The sequence below is a fragment of the Pseudophryne corroboree genome, chromosome 4 (genome assembly GCF_028390025.1).
Source record: "Pseudophryne corroboree isolate aPseCor3 chromosome 4, aPseCor3.hap2, whole genome shotgun sequence".
Lineage (NCBI taxonomy): Eukaryota > Metazoa > Chordata > Amphibia > Anura > Myobatrachidae > Pseudophryne > Pseudophryne corroboree.
In genome coordinates, this window is record NC_086447.1 from 312211749 (window position 1) to 312227482 (window position 15734).

General features: G+C 48.4%; 1 protein-coding gene across 1 annotated transcript in view; it reads left to right on the top strand.

The window, feature by feature from the left end:
* The window catches only part of PIK3CA (phosphatidylinositol-4,5-bisphosphate 3-kinase catalytic subunit alpha), a 174799-nt gene that overhangs the window by 19701 nt on the left and 139364 nt on the right, over positions 1-15734 (top strand). The window contains exon 4 of the mRNA XM_063916302.1: positions 14322-14531. Within this exon, the coding sequence (XP_063772372.1) occupies positions 14322-14531 (210 nt within the window). The remainder of the gene's footprint in view (positions 1-14321; positions 14532-15734) is intronic.

Genomic DNA, 15734 nt, shown 5'->3' on the forward strand with positions numbered 1-15734 from the left:
GCGTATGATAGGCGCTATGTGGCATGGGTGTGCGTATGATGGGCGCTGTGTGGCATGGGTGTGCGTATGATGGGCGCTGTGTGGCATGGGTGTGCGTATGATGGGCGCTGTGTGGCATGGGTGTGCGCATGATGGGCGCTGTGTGGTATGGGTGTGCGCATGATGGACGCTGTGTGGTATGGGTGTGCGCATGATGGACGCTGTGTGGCATGGGTGTGCGTATGATGGGTGCTGTGTGGCATGGGTGTGCATATGATGGGCGCTGTGTGGCATGGGTGTGCGTATGATGGGCGCTGTGTGGTATGGGTGTGCGCATGATGGGCGCTGTGTGGTATGGGTGTGCATATGATGGACGCTGTGTGGTATGGGTGTGCGCATGATGGGCGCTGTGTGGTATGGGTGTGCATATGATGGGCGCTGTGTGGTATGGGTGTGCATATGATGGACGCTGTGTGGTATGGGTGTGCGCATGATGGACGCTGTGTGGTATGGGTGTGCGCATGATGGACGCTGTGTGGTATGGGTGTGCATATGATGGGGGCTGTGTGGTATGGGTGTGCATATGATGGGCGCTGTGTGGTATGGGTGTGCATATGATGGGCGCTGTGTGGTATGGGTGTGCATATGATGGGCGCTGTGTGGTATGGGTGCGCGTATGATGGGCGCTGTGTGGTATGGGTGCGCGTATGATGGGCGCTGTGTATACTGGGCATTGTGAATAATGAGCACTGTGTGGGTATGGGGGTGTTTATAATGGGCACTGTGTGGGTATGTGGGATAGAATGGGTGCAGTAGAGGTGGAAGGGGGTAGGATAGGTGCAGTACTGGTAGCAGGATTTGAGCAGTAGTGGTAGCAGGGGCAGGATGAGTGCAGTAGTAGTAAGGGGTAGGATAGGTGCAGTAGTGGTAGCAGGGGCAGGATGAGTGCAGTAGTAGTAAGGGGTAGGATAGGTGCAGTAGTGGTAGCAGGGGGTAAGATAGGTGCAGTAGTGGTAGGGGGCAGGATGGGTGCAGTAGTGGTGGTAGCAGGGGGCAGGATGGGTGCAGTAGGGGGTAGGATAGGTGCAGTAGTGGTAGCAGGGGGTAAGATAGGTGTGGTAGGGGGTAGGATAGGTGCAGTAGTGGTAGCAGGGGGTAGGATAGGTGCAGCAGTGGTAGGGGGCAGGATCGGTGCAGCAGTGGTAGGGGGTATGATAGGTGCAGTAGTGGTAGCAGGGGGTAAGATAGGTGCAGCAGTGGTAGGGGGCAGGATTGGTGAAGTAGTGGTGGTAGCAGGGGCAGGATGGGTGCAGTAGGGGGTAGGATAGGTGCAGTAGTGGTAGCAGTGGGTAAGATAGGTGCAGTAGTGGTAGGAGGCAGGATGGGTGCAGTAGTGGTGGTAGCAGGGGGCAGGATGGGTGCAGTAGGGGGTAGGATAGGTGCAGTAGTGGTAGCAGGGGGTAAGATAGGTGCAGTAGTGGTAGGTGGCAGGATTGGTGAAGTAGTGGTGGTAGCAGGGGCAGGATGGGTGCAGTAGTAGTAGGGGGTAGGATAGGTGCAGTAGTGGTAGCAGTGGGTAAGATAGGTGCAGTAGTGGTAGGGGGCAGGATGGGTGCAGTAGTGGTGGTAGCATGGGGCAGGATGGGTGCAGTAGGGGGTAGGATAGGTGCAGTAGTGGTAGCAGGGGGTAAGATAGGTGCAGTAGTGGTAGGGGGCAGGATTGGTGAAGTAGTGGTGGTAGCATGGGGCAGGATGGGTGCAGTAGGGGGTAGGATAGGTGCAGTAGTGGTAGCAGGGGGCAGGATGGGTGCAGTAGTAGGGGGTAGGATAGGTGCAGTAGTGGTAGCAGGGGGTAAGATAGGTGCAGTAGTGGTGGTAGCAGGATGGGTGCAGTAGTGGTGGTAGCGGGATGGGTGCAGTAGTAGTAGGGGGTAGGTGGTGATTCACCACATAACCTGTAGTGATGGGGGAAAACACAGCCGACCACAGCTCCAGCCCCCCTCCTCCCTCCCTCCCACCGAAGACGCCAGCCAGCCAAGGAACCTTTACAGCGCCTGCAATTACTGACAACTTAGTCTCCCGGCGGGAACCCCGGACACCAGTCAGCAAACCCAGGCATAGTGACTGACACGGCCGTGACTAACACGCGTCACGGCCGCAGCTATACATTACCGCCACCAAGTTCACCGGGTCTCCATAGCGGACATACTCACGGGATTCGAGCGCACCTTGTCAGCAGGGATCGGCGTCCGTGATCTAGTGGCTAAAGCTGGGCAAAGTGACTGGGGCTACCCGCGCTGCCGTCTGAGGCAGTGGCCGCGCTGCCGCTCTTGCTTTGAGAGAACACATCAAAGGCAAGAGCGGCAGCGCGGCCACTGCCTCAGACGGCACCGCGGGAAGCCCCAGTCACTTTGCCCAGCTTTAGCCACTAGATCACGGACGCCGATCCCTGCACATTGCCAGCACCTCTCATCCCTGTGACAGCCCCCGTCCCCCCGATACACTTACAGTCACCGCAAGTCAGCCGGCCTCCGCAAGCAGCCAGGCGCCAAAGAGGAGGGGAAACTGGCTCCACCTCCTCTTTCTAGCATTCACCACGAGGCCAGCATGTCAATCAAACAAATCCCCCTTACGGATTCGCGGAATGAGGAGCGCGTCCCCGGGGACCCTCCCACTTTGCATACTGGAGTCCCGTGTCTTCAAAAATGGGTAAAAAACGCGCTATGGCGCGTTTTTGCGATCACTGGAAGTAACAGCAAAACATTATCACCGTGTATGGCGAAGATATGTTTCTTGGTGTGAGGCCAGGAATGCTCCTACGGAAGACTTCCATCTGGGCCGTTTCCTTCACTTCCTACAAACTGGAGTGGATTTGGGCCTTAAATTAGGCTCCATTAAGGTCCAGATTTCGTCCCTATCCATTTTCTTTCAAAAAGAATTGGCTTCTCTCCCAGAAGTTCAGACTTTTGTTAAGGGAGTACTGCATATTCAGCCTCCGTTTGTGCCTCCAGTGGCGCCTTGGGACCTTAATGTGGTCTTGGACTTCCTAAAGTCACACTGGTTTGAACCACTGAAAACGGTGGAGTTGAAATATCTCACTTGGAAGGTGGTCATGTTATTAGCCCTGGCTTCGGCTAGGCGAGTGTCGGAATTGGCGGCTTTATCACATAAAAGCCCCTATCTGGTTTTCCATATGGATAGAGCGGAATTGCGGACACGTCCTCAGTTCCTGCCAAAAGTGGTTTCATCCTTTCATATGAACCAACCTATTGTGGTGCCTGTGGCTACACGGGACTTAGAGAATTCCGAGTCCCTTGATGTGGTCAGGGCTTTGAAAATTTATGTAACCAGGACGCCTAGAGTCCGAAAAACAGAAGCACTGTTTGTTCTGTATGCAGCCAACAAGCTTGGCGGCCCTGCTTCAAAGCAGACTCTTGCTCGCTTGATCTGTATCACGATTCAGCAGGTGCATTCTACGGCAGGATTGCCGTTACCTAAATCGATCAAGGCCCATTCCACTAGGAAAGTGGGCTCTTCTTGGGCGGCTGCCCGAGGGGTCTCGGCACTACAGCTGTGTCGAGCTGCTACTTGGTCGGGTACAAACACCTTTGCAAAATTCTATAAGTTTGATACCCTGGCTGAGGAGGACCTCATGTTTGCTCAATCGGTGCTGCAGAGTCATCCGCACTCTCCCGCCCGTTTGGGAGCTTTGGTATAATCCCCATGGTCCTTACGGAGTCCCCAGCATCCTCTAGGACGTTAGAGAAAATAAGATTTTACTTACCGGTAAATCTATTTCTCGTAGTCCGTAGAGGATGCTGGGCGCCCGTACCAAGTGCGGACTTCTTCTGCAATACTTGTATATAGTTATTGCTTCAATAAGGGTTACGTTATGGTTGCATCGGGCGTGAACTGATGCTATGTTATTGTCATACTGTTTACTGGATTGTTATCACAAGTTATACGGTGTGATTTGTGTGGCTGGTATGAATCTTGCCCTTGGATTAACAAAAATCCTTTCCTCGTACTGTCCATCTCCTCTGGGCACAGTTCTCTAACTGAGGTATGGAGGAGGGGCAGAGAGGGAGGAGCCAGTGCACACCAGGAACTAAATTCTTTCTTAAAGTGCCCATGTCTCCCGCGGAGCCCGTCTCTCCCCATGGTCCTTACGGAGTCCCCAGCATCCTCTACGGACTACGAGAAATAGATTTATCGGTAAGTAAAATCTTATTTTTATTTTTTTGATTTTTGCAAATTTATTAAAAATAAAAGAAACTAAGAAATCACATGTACATAAGTATTCACAGCCCTTTGCTCAATACTATGTTGATGCACCTTTGGCAGCAATTACAGCCTCAAGTCTTTTTGAATATGATTCCACAAGCTTGGCACACCTATCTTTGGGCTGTTTCGCCCATTCCTGTTTGCAGCACTTCTCAAGCTCCATCAGGTTGATGGGAAGCGTCGGTGCACAGCCATTTTCAGATCTCTCCAGAGATGTTCAATCGGACTCAAGTCTGGGCTCTGGCTGGGCCACTCAAGGACATTCACAGAGTTGTCCCGAAGCCACTCCTTTGAGCTGTGTGCTTAGGGTCGTTGTCCTGCTGAAAGATGAACCATCACCCCAGTCTGAGGTCAAGACCGCACTGAAGCAGGTTTTCATCCAGGATGTCTCTGTACATTGCTGCATTCATCTTTCCCTCTATCCCAGTGGTTCTCAAACTCAGTCCTCAGGACCCCACACAGTGCATGTTTTGCAGGTCACCCAGCAAGTGCACAGGTGTATTAATTACTCACTGACACATTTTAAAAGGTGCACAGGTGGAGCAAATTATTTCACTTGTGATTCTGTGAGGAGAACTGCAAAACATGCACTGTGTGGGGTCCTGAGGACCGAGTTTGAGAACCTGTGCTCTATCCTGACTAGTCTCCTAGTTCCTGCTGCTGAAAAACATCTCCACAGCATGATGCTGCCACCACCATTCTTCACTGTGGGGATGCTATTGGCTTGGTGATGAGCAGTGCCTGGTTTCCTCCAAACATGATGCCTGGCATTCACGGCAAAGAGTTCAATCTTTGTCTCATCTGACCAGAGAATTTTGTTTCTCATAGTCTTGAGTCCTTCAGGTGCATTTTGGCAAACTCCAGGCGGGCTGCCATGTGCTTTTACTAAGGAGTGGCTTCCGTCTGGCCACTTTACCATACAGGCCTGATTGGTGAATTGCTGCAGAGATAGTTGTCCTTCTGGAAAGTTCTCCTCTCTCCACAGAGGAATGCTGTAAGTCTGATAGTGACCATCGGGTTCTTGGTCACCTCCCCGACTAGGGCCCTTCTCCCCCGATTGCTCAGTTTAGACGGCCGGCCAGCTCTAGGAAGAGTCCTGGTGGTTCCGAACTTCTTACATTTATGGATGATGGAGGCCACCGTGCTCATTGGGACCTTCAAAGCAGCAGATATTTTTCTGTACCTTTCCCCAGATTTGTGCCTCGAGACAATCCAATTCCTTTGACTTCATGCTTGTTTGTGCTCAGACATGCACTGTTAAGTGTTAGACCTTATATAGACAGTTGTGTGCCTTTCCAAATCATGTCCAATTAACTAAATTTACCACAGGTGGACTCCAATTAAGCTGTAGGAACATCTCAATGATGATTATTAGAAACTGGATGCACCTGAGCTCAATTTATAGCTTCATGGCAAAGGCTGTGAATACTTATGTACATGTGATTTCTTAGTTTTTTATTTTTAAGAAATTTGCAAAAATCTCAAACTTTTCTCGTTGTCAATATGGGGTATTGTGTGTAGAGTTTTAAGGGAAAAAATGAATTTATTGCATCTTGGAAAAAGGCTGTAACATAGCAAAATGTGGAAAAAGTGAAGCACTGTGTATAGTTTCCGGATGTACTGTAGGTGAACACAATATGAGGTGTTGCTATTAAATAACGAATCTGATGCTATAATTTGTTTACTTATATTAAGTATATGTTAACTCCATTCCCCTTCTGTGTACTGCCTGTCTGCAATATATGAAGAGGTAAGGGGGGTACACACGGATAGATCCGTGCCTAAAATTTAAGCAATCTGACTAGATTGCTTAGAAATTAAGCACGGATCTCTCGTGTGTATGCCCCCCACGTCGCTATCGCTGGTGCTTGATTGGCCTGTCAGGCAATAGGGACGTTTCCCCTCTTATTTTGACGATTAGTATATGGGGTAAAAAAAACTATTTTGTTCAAATGCAATCAAACTTTGTTTCTGCCTTTCTAACCAAATAACATGGCTCATAGTAGCTTTGACTAGAGAGTGCCAGGTGCTGAATTCAGGACCCGTAGAAGCCATCCACGGGCGGGCAATACTAACTTTAGTCAGTGTACAAATATGAAGGACATATTGTCTTGTAAACCTGTCTTAGATACCTTCAAGTACTATACCCAGGGAGCAAACCATAGGGGTCCATATAGAACAGGGGGCTTCTGTCGATGAAACCACTATAATGACCTTATCCCAAAAGTCTTGACCCACAGGACATTTCCAGAGCAGGTCCCAAAATGCCCTCTAGGGTGCGTCACACTTAGCTCATGTGGACGTGGACATGCCCTTGAATTTGCACAAATAAACAGGGGTTAAGTATTCTTTGTGTAAAATAAGCAGTTGTAGTTATTAGAAGCATATTGAAGTAGTACAGGCCTGGGGAGTCCACTCCTCATTACCCAGGAACGTGGTGTTCTGCCTTTCATTAAACACTGTGACAGGCATCTCTTCAATATAATGGTCTTGCATAATAAAGGTAGGCACACAAGATACAGTATGGTGGGGGCTGATTGTGACTAATGTTCATTCTAGCACCCTGTACCTATAATTAGTGAGGAGGGCATATTTTAATTTTGAAGTGAAAAATTTTAGATGTAATGTATCGCTACTGTAGCAATAATCATGTATACAGTTTTGCCCTTAAAAATGAAAGTATGCCCACCTCACTGATTAGGTGCAGGGTGCAATAATGAAATTGTAACCATACATTTCTTGAGAGGAGATTCCCATGTATGGAGGGGGCTTTTGGAATCTGACCAGAAGATCATGTCTGAGCTTTAGGAACTGATAAAATTTGGGCAAAGGGGATTCCAAAGTTAATTTGGAGTTGATTTGAGCACTTAGGAGATATGTATGGTAACTGTCCTATAGAGACCACTCCCCACCTGCACTATAGCACTCTGCTCTGCAGCTTTGCAAGTTCAGACAGCTGCCCAAGCATTCAATAGAGGTGTATCTGGAACAGTTCCCATGCCCTAAGAATTCTAGACCTGTATTGCCTGAGTGACCAAGGGGATGCCCGATCTAGATCCCTCCCACTTAATAATGCCTTGATATAGGTGTGACTTGGGCTACTTGTGGGCCATCTAACCAGCATCGTAATAAAACCTACAATACAACAACACCAGACCTTCAAACACTCAGGTACTAGTAAGGACATTCAGCAGAGCACATCAATCCACCCCGTCCAAAGTGGAAACTAGGCTGTCTATCCAGAGGAAAGATAAGGGCTTGTTGAAATACATATAACAGTTTGTGCTATGCTACCTTTATAACTAAGGTAAAATGTTGAAGGCAGTTTACTCTATAGTAAACCTTAGGAGCAGATCCAGGGTAATCTGTGTGGGGCTGTACATTCAGGACCACCTAACCTTGTGTGATTTTAGATATCCAGATACCTAGAAAAGTGTCATGGGGAGAAGAGGCAGTTCATTTACCCTTAATTAGAAGAATATAGGATATTTGCCTGTTTGATAGTGAGTCCAGAGTCAGAACCAAATTGATTTATCAGCTGTGTTTCCTGCCACCTGCTCCCCTCCCCCATATTCCCTGCCATCCGTCTAACCCCGCCTCTGTGATTTTCTGCCACGCATCTCCCGTCCTGTCCTCCATGCTATCCACCCCCCCCCCCCCCCTTCCCCCTCTTTCACTTGCCGTAGTCGTATAGTGGTACTCAGAAGATGATCTCTCTTCATCCGGCGCATTGTCTGGACTCTCCCCAGCACTGCTGCAGTAGTGAGCTGGAACCCTGCTGTGATGTGGCTGCTTTCTGTCACTGATTGGCTTGGAGGTGTTGTTCAGTTCAGTGATCACGTGCAACTTGCTGTCGTTGACTGAGAGCAGCAGCTTCACACTACTCTTTTCTTTTTCATCCACTAGGGGGCACTGGAGTACTCTTGGGATATGGACGGGCTTCCGTAGGAACAGCACTGAATATTTAAATTTAGTAACACTCCACCCCTCCATATCCCCGAGCACATCTCAGTGTTTTTTCTGTGCTGAACGTGGCAACACCTGAATAACTGAAGTCACGGTTTTTTGAAGAAACTTTTATTTTTTCTTTTTCTTTTTCTTTTTTCTACTATTTGGACACATCCCTTTCCCCCTTCCAAAAGGCAGGGTCAGGGATAGTGCAGCTGCTGATAGCAGCACGGGCGTGTCGGGCCTCTCTGAAAGAGCTCCCTCACAGCCCACACATCCTCCTGCACAGGCTGGCCGGCGCTTGTTTAAGAAGCCCCGTCGGAGCCTCCGCACGTCTGCAGGAGTAAGGTATGTGAAACGGGGCGGTCAGCTCCCGCTGCCGCCCCGACGTGGGGGTACATAGTGCTTGGTGACGCCGCTGATCTCCCCTCTCAGGCGCCGCACGTTCGGCCACAGACCTCCGTGCAGGCACCGCGGCTCTCCCCTCTCAGGCGCCCGCACGTTCGGCCACAGACCTCCGTGCAGGCACCGCGGCTCTCCCCGCTCAGGCGCCCGCACGTTCGGCCACAGACCTCCGTGCGGGCACCTCTGATCGACTCTCACAGGCCGCCGGCCGCCGCAGCGCTAGCTTGATTAGCTGACGCTATTATACAGGAGCCCACCGCTGGGAAACACGAGGCACATAGCGCTCTACGATACCCGCTGGGGGCCCACACGCTGCGCTGCCGCTGTACTAAGTTAAAAGAGCAGGCAGCCATTACAGGGGGGACCAATAATAATGAAGCAGAGAAATACTGCAGCAGCAGATAAGAGGCTGCAGGGAGTGTTACAGTATAATCAGTGAATGTAACCAGCACTAGGATTATATGTATAAGTTAGCAGGGCAGCCATTTTTAACCATGCTTCCTGTGTCTTCCTGCTGTGATTCCAGAACGTTCCTGTCCTACATCTCTACTCCACCGGAGGCGCAGGGGTGTTAGTGGGAATTTGGGATCACATTTCATAGTACTGGTCACGTGTACTGCACTGGGCCAGATATATATACAGAGACACCTTATTGCTATTTTACTGAGTCGTGCAGGTGTCTGTTTTTTGTGTATTGTATTGTCTGTCGCCATAATGAGTAAGGCACCAGCAAAAACTAAAAAGCATATTTGCAAAGTATGTGGCAGTGTGTTACCGGATGCATCTACCACATGTAAAGTATGTTTTGTGGATTCCGTTCAGAATACCATTTCTGCTCCGGTTTTACAACCAATTTCCTCACCGGACCCTCCGTGGGGTATGTTAGTAAATGTACTGGAGAGATTTCAGACAGAAATGACCGCGGCTCGTCTGGAGCGAGAAACGTTAAGATCTGAGTCTAGGGTGAGACCGCCAGAACTACCGGAGGCGTCTCAGCCTTGCGTAAGGTCCAAATCCATTTTGGGCAAACGGGATAATTTTCATATGTCTTATGATTTTCCAGTGTCTGCTATGTTGCATTCTGACGATTCCATGCCAGACCTCACGGAACACGATGAGGGTGAGGAAGGCGAAGTGGAGTCAGATAACGAGGATGTTAACAGTTCCGGCATTGATGATCTCATCAGAGCGGTACGGCAGTCTCTAAGGTTTCCTGAAGCTGAGCAGCCTCTCACCAATGATCAGGTCGTATTTACTAAACGACGGAAGACGCCAGTAAGTTTTCCTGTGTCGGATTCTCTAAATCAGATGTTAGTAGAAACACGACAGAATCCAGATAAACGGTTTTCTATACCTCGCAGATTTAAGTCTAGTTATCCGTTTCCAGACTCGGTAACGTGTACATGGGAGAATCCACCAATAGTTGATTCTTCAGTGTCAAAGCTTACCAAGAAATTAACCATACCAGTGCCAGCAAGATAGAAACTATGCTAAAAACCATGTATGTAGCAGCAGGTGTGATGCTAAGACCTGGATTGGTTGGCATTTGGGTAACTAAGGCGCTCATAATATGGCTTACAGAACTCAAATCTGCTTTACAGGACGAAAACCTGATAGTTCTGGTAAATCAAATGATTGAGGCTGTAGAGTATCTCTGTACAGCGTCTACTGACGTCTGTCAGCTCACTTCTCGTATTTCATCTTCGCTAGTTACGGCACGAAGAGCACTCTACCTGCGTACTTATCAAGCGGAGGCAGAGGTCAAACGAAGTATAGAGGCGTTGCCTTACGATGGCAAGAAGTTGTTTGGTCCAGAATTGGACGCATGGATTAAGGAGGCTACGGGAGGTAAGTCTGTTTTCTTACCATTGCCTCCACCTGCGCCAAGAAGAAGGTACGCTGGACCTTCGTTCAAATCCTTTAGACCTCAGCCCTTTCGAGGACGTGGCAGAGGATCAGCCACGCCTGCTAGACGTGGTCGAGGACGTGGTTTCCATCAAACCAACACAACTCGCCAAGACGCTAAGGTTACCGACAAGCCAGTGGCATGACGGGTTACCAGCCCATCTCGGTTCTCCAATTGTGGGAGCACGCCTTCAGACGTTCCATGGGGCGTGGTTCCACACATCCGCGGAGGGCTGGATTCGCAATTTAGTGTTAAAAGGTTACAAAATAGAGTTCGACTGTCTGCCGCCTCTGCGGTTTTTCAAGACAGGATTGCCTCTGTCGGACGACAAGAGGAGAGTTTTGCAAATTGCCATTCAGTCCTTACTGGATTCGGCAGTGTTGATTCCGGTCCCTGTACACCAACAGGGTCAGGGTTATTATTCAAGCCTGTTTGTGGTCCCGAAGCCGGATGGCTCAGTCAGACCAATATTGAACTTAAAGGGCCTCAATCAGTACGTAACTTACTACAGATTCAAAATGGAGTCTCTACGTTCGGTGATTGCGGGGTTAGAGACCAAGGAGTTTATGATTGCCTTAGACCTCAAGGATGCGTACTTACACATTCCAATTTGGCAGCCTCATCAGAAATTCTTACGGTTTGCAATACGCCAGAACCATTACCAGTTTCAGGCTCTGCCGTTTGGCCTGTCATCAGCGCCTCGGGTATTCACCAAAGTAATGTCTGTGATGATAGCTCACCTCAGATCCCTGGGAGTGACAATAGTTCCGTATTTAGACGATCTGCTCATCAAAGCTCCGTCTCAACAGATACTTACCCAACATGCGCTGCTAACATACAATGTACTGGTTCACCACGGTTGGATTGTAAATTTCAAGAAATCACATCTAATTCCGTCTCAACGCCTTCAGTTCCTAGGTATGATTCTCGATACGGTCAATCAAAGGATTTACCTACCACAACAGAAAGTACAAATGCTACGCCATCTAGTACAATTAGTGCTCAAGCCACGCACAGTGTCGGTACACTTGTGCATTCGCCTGTTAGGCACAATGGTGGCAGCTTTCGAGGCGCTTCAGTTCGGAAGATTTCACTCTCGTCCATTTCAGCTGAACGTGCTTGCCCAGTGGTCGGGCTCGCATCTGCAGATTCACCACAGGGTGAGGTTGTCACCAATAGCAAGAGTATCTCTGCTATGGTGGCTCAAGGAACACAATTTAATCGCAGGAAGACGGTTCGGAGTTTGCAATTGGATAATTCTAACTACGGACGCCAGTCTCAGAGGTTGGGGAGCGGTAATTCAAAATTGTCAGCTCCAGGGTCTCTGGGTGGATCACGAGAAATTGCTGTCTATAAATGTTCTAGAACTCCGCGCAATTTTCAATGCGCTACGACAAGCAGTGCACATGATTCGCTCTCAGCCTGTCCAAGTGCAGTCGGACAATGCGACAGCGGTCGCATACATCAACAAACAAGGAGGAACGAGAAGCCGCATGGCAATGCGGGAAGTAGCTCGAATCCTCAATTGGGCGGAATGCCACCAGGTGCTATTGTTGGCCGTGTTCATTCCGGGAGTGGACAACTGGGAAGCGGATTATCTCAGTCGTCGGGATTTTCACCCAGGCGAATGGTCATTAAATCCAGAAGTGTTTCACATGTTGGTTCAGCGATGGGGTTATCCTCAGGTGGACCTGATGGCATCTCGACACAATCATCAAACGCCCCAGTATGTGTCCAGAACAAGAGATCCAAAGGCAGTCGCGGTGGATGCTCTCACTGTCGCGTGGCCGTACAGTCTTGTGTATCTGTTTCCACCGTTTCCGCTGCTCCCTCTGGTGCTAAAACGGATCAAAAGAGAGTCGCTCACAGTCATACTAGTGGCGCCTCATTGGCCTCGGAGAGCTTGGTTCTCGGATCTTCGAGGATTACTCGCAGACGATCCGTGGCCGCTCCCAATACGTCCAGACCTGTTACAACAGGGTCCGTTTCTTTACCCCGATTTAGCGCGGCTGCGTTTGACGGGGTGGCTGTTGAGACCGCCCTCTTAAGAAGAGAGGGCATTCCAGATTCAGTTATACCAACCATGTTACGAGCTAGGAAGCCGGTTACGGCAGCTCATTATTACAGAATATGGCGTGCATATATAGGTTGGTGTGAAGCTCGGCAATTTCCGACATCAGCTTTCAAAGTATGCCGCCTGTTGTTGTTTCTACAAACAGGGTTAGATGGAGGATTGCGTTTATCTACACTAAAGGTGCAGGTATCGGCTTTGTCAATTTACTTTCAAAGACGATTGGCTCTATTGCCGTCTATACGCACTTTTCTCCAAGGTGTACTCAGGGTACAGCCTCCATTCATTCCACCTACAGCGCCATGGGACTTGAATCTGGTTTTGGAGTTCTTACAGTCTTCATATTTTGAACCCTTACAACAAGTGGATATAAAGTTTCTCACTTGGAAAACAATTTTTCTCTTAGCCTTAGCTTCGGCAAGGCGTGTTTCGGATTTGGGTGCCTTGTCATGCAAGCCACCGTATTTGGTGTTTCATGATGACAGAGCGGAACTTCGGACGAATCCCGCCTTCTTACCAAAGGTAGTGTCATCTTTTCACATCAATCAACCAATAGTAGTTCCTGTGTTGACAGCACATTCTGGAACTCTGGATGTGGTTCGCGCATTACGCATTTATGTATCCCGAACGTCTTCAGTTCGTAAGACGGATATGTTATTTGTTCTTTATGATGCTGCCAAGATTGGTTGGCCAGCATCTAAACAAACTTTATCCAGATGGATAAAACTGACCATACGTCAGGCTTACCTTCATGCTAGGTTACAACCGCCTACGTCAGTAACCGCTCATTCCACACGTTCTGTGGGAACTTCATGGGCAGCTGGTCGTGGGGCTTCTGCGACGCAGCTTTGCCGGGCGGCTACATGGTCTTCAGTGCACACGTTTGTGCGCTTTTACAAGTTTGATACTTTTGCGGCATCAGCATCTAGCTTTGGCCGCCTAGTGTTACAAGTGCCAAACAGCTCTCCCGCCCACGGGGGAAGCTTTGGTACGTCCCAAGAGTACTCCAGTGACCCCTAGTGGATGAAAAAGAAAATAGGATTTTGGTACTTACCAGGTAAATCCTTTTCTTTGAATCCATAGGGGGCACTGGACGCCCACCCAGAGCAGTTTTACCTACTTGTGGTTAGTTCTGAGGATCTTATGGTAACACACTTTCACCGACTGGTTCAAGTTACAAGTGCTGGTTAGGGTGTCAACTGTTTAGTTGTCAGTAACGTTATGTGTTAACAACGTTAGTGTCAGTTATGTTATATGTAATACTCCATTATCAACCTCTCTTAATTCCTGTTCGGCTCAGTAAAAAACACTGAGATGTGCTCGGGGATATGGAGGGGTGGAGTGTTACTAAATTTAAATATTCAGTGCTGTTCCTACGGAAGCCCGTCCATATCCCAAGAGTACTCCAGTGCCCCCTATGGATTCAAAGAAAAGGATTTACCTGGTAAGTACCAAAATCCTATTATCTATTCTACGGCGACCAGATGGGAGACCTTGAAAGAGGACTGGACAATGCAGCAGCAACTGAGAACATAAGTATTATCCCACTGCTCCCAATCCAATCTGAGTTTGGAATTTCGTAATTCCCGGGATTTTAATTATTATAATCCCAGTATTTTTGGTATTCAAAAACTTTTTGGGATAATTGGATTGTATTCCTTAAAAATACCTCAAACCCCAGGTCTGATATTTCAGTGACCGCAACTTTGTTTTTTTCTTCTTCTTAAGGTTTTGCCATAGGAATGCCTGTTTGTGAATTTGACATGGTAAAGAATCCAGAGGTTCAAGACTTCAGGAAAAATATCCTCAATGTTTGTAAAGACGCAGTAGAACTTCGTGATGCAAATGGACCTATTAGTAGAGCACTTTATGTTTACCCACCTAATGTAGAATCCTCTTCAGAGCTTCCCAAGCACATAGAAAGCAAACTAGACAAAGGTACAGTAAATATGGAACATTCTATAACTGCCTCCGGATTCTGACTGTTTTTAACTGCTGCATTGTTTACTCGTATTATGTTCTTAAGATGTAATGCTAAAATGAGCTTCCAGTTCTGTTGGTTTCTTGCAAATTTGAAGAGTTCACAAATGAGTTACAAACATGCCATATATTTTATTAACATGAGTAATTTTCGTACACACCACTATGTCACACTTTATCATGATACTAGTCATTGCCTTTTAAACTCTCTCTATTTTAGCTTTAACTGCTTAAGCAGAGATCAAACTCAAAATCAACTTCTAAAGGCACATACATACTAGAAGACATGGCTAATGTGAAAGATGAATAATGTGGAAAATGAGCAATTTCCCTTGAACTTCCCAGATCCCTGACAAACGAAATTGAGTGTTCACACTTATAGGCCTTACACACTGGGCGATATTACTGAAAGATATGAACAATCTCGTTCATTAATGAACGAGATACCGTTCATATCTTTCAGTGTGGAGGCAGCAATGATGAACTATGCGCGGCCCCGCGCTCGTTCATCGTTGGTGCCCTGTCGCTTGTGCATGTGGCCAATATGGACGATCTCGGACATATTTGCATGCACTGCTATGGAGCCGGGTGACGGGGGGAGTGAAGAAACTTCACCCCCCCCCCGCCATTGGGTCGCCCGTCTGCCGTATCGGTGGCAGGTCACGCAGTGTGTAGGGCCCTTTAGTGTGTATACTCAATTTCGTTTGTAATGGGCCCTACACACTGGCCGATATTTTGAAAGATATGAACGATCTCGTTCATAAATGAACGAGATCTCGTTCATATCTTTCAGTGTGGAGACTTAAGCGATGAACGATGCGCGTCCCCGCGCTCGTTCATCGCTGGTCTCCTGTCGGCTGTGCATGCAGGCCAATATGGACGATCTCGTCCATATTTGCCTGCACGTCTATGGAGCCGGGTGACGGGGGGAGTGAAGAAGCTTCACTCCCCCCGTCACTGCCCCCCCCGCCGCCGGGTCGCTCGTCGGCCGTATCGGCCGTCGGGCACCTCGGCCAGTGAGTAGGGCCCATTAGGGTTCTGGGAAGTTCAAGGGAAATTGCTCATCTACCACATTGTTCATCTTTCACATTGGTCATGTCTTCTAGTGTGTAGGGCCCTTAAGCAATTTTTCAAACAATCTGAAAGATATCTTTGGAATTG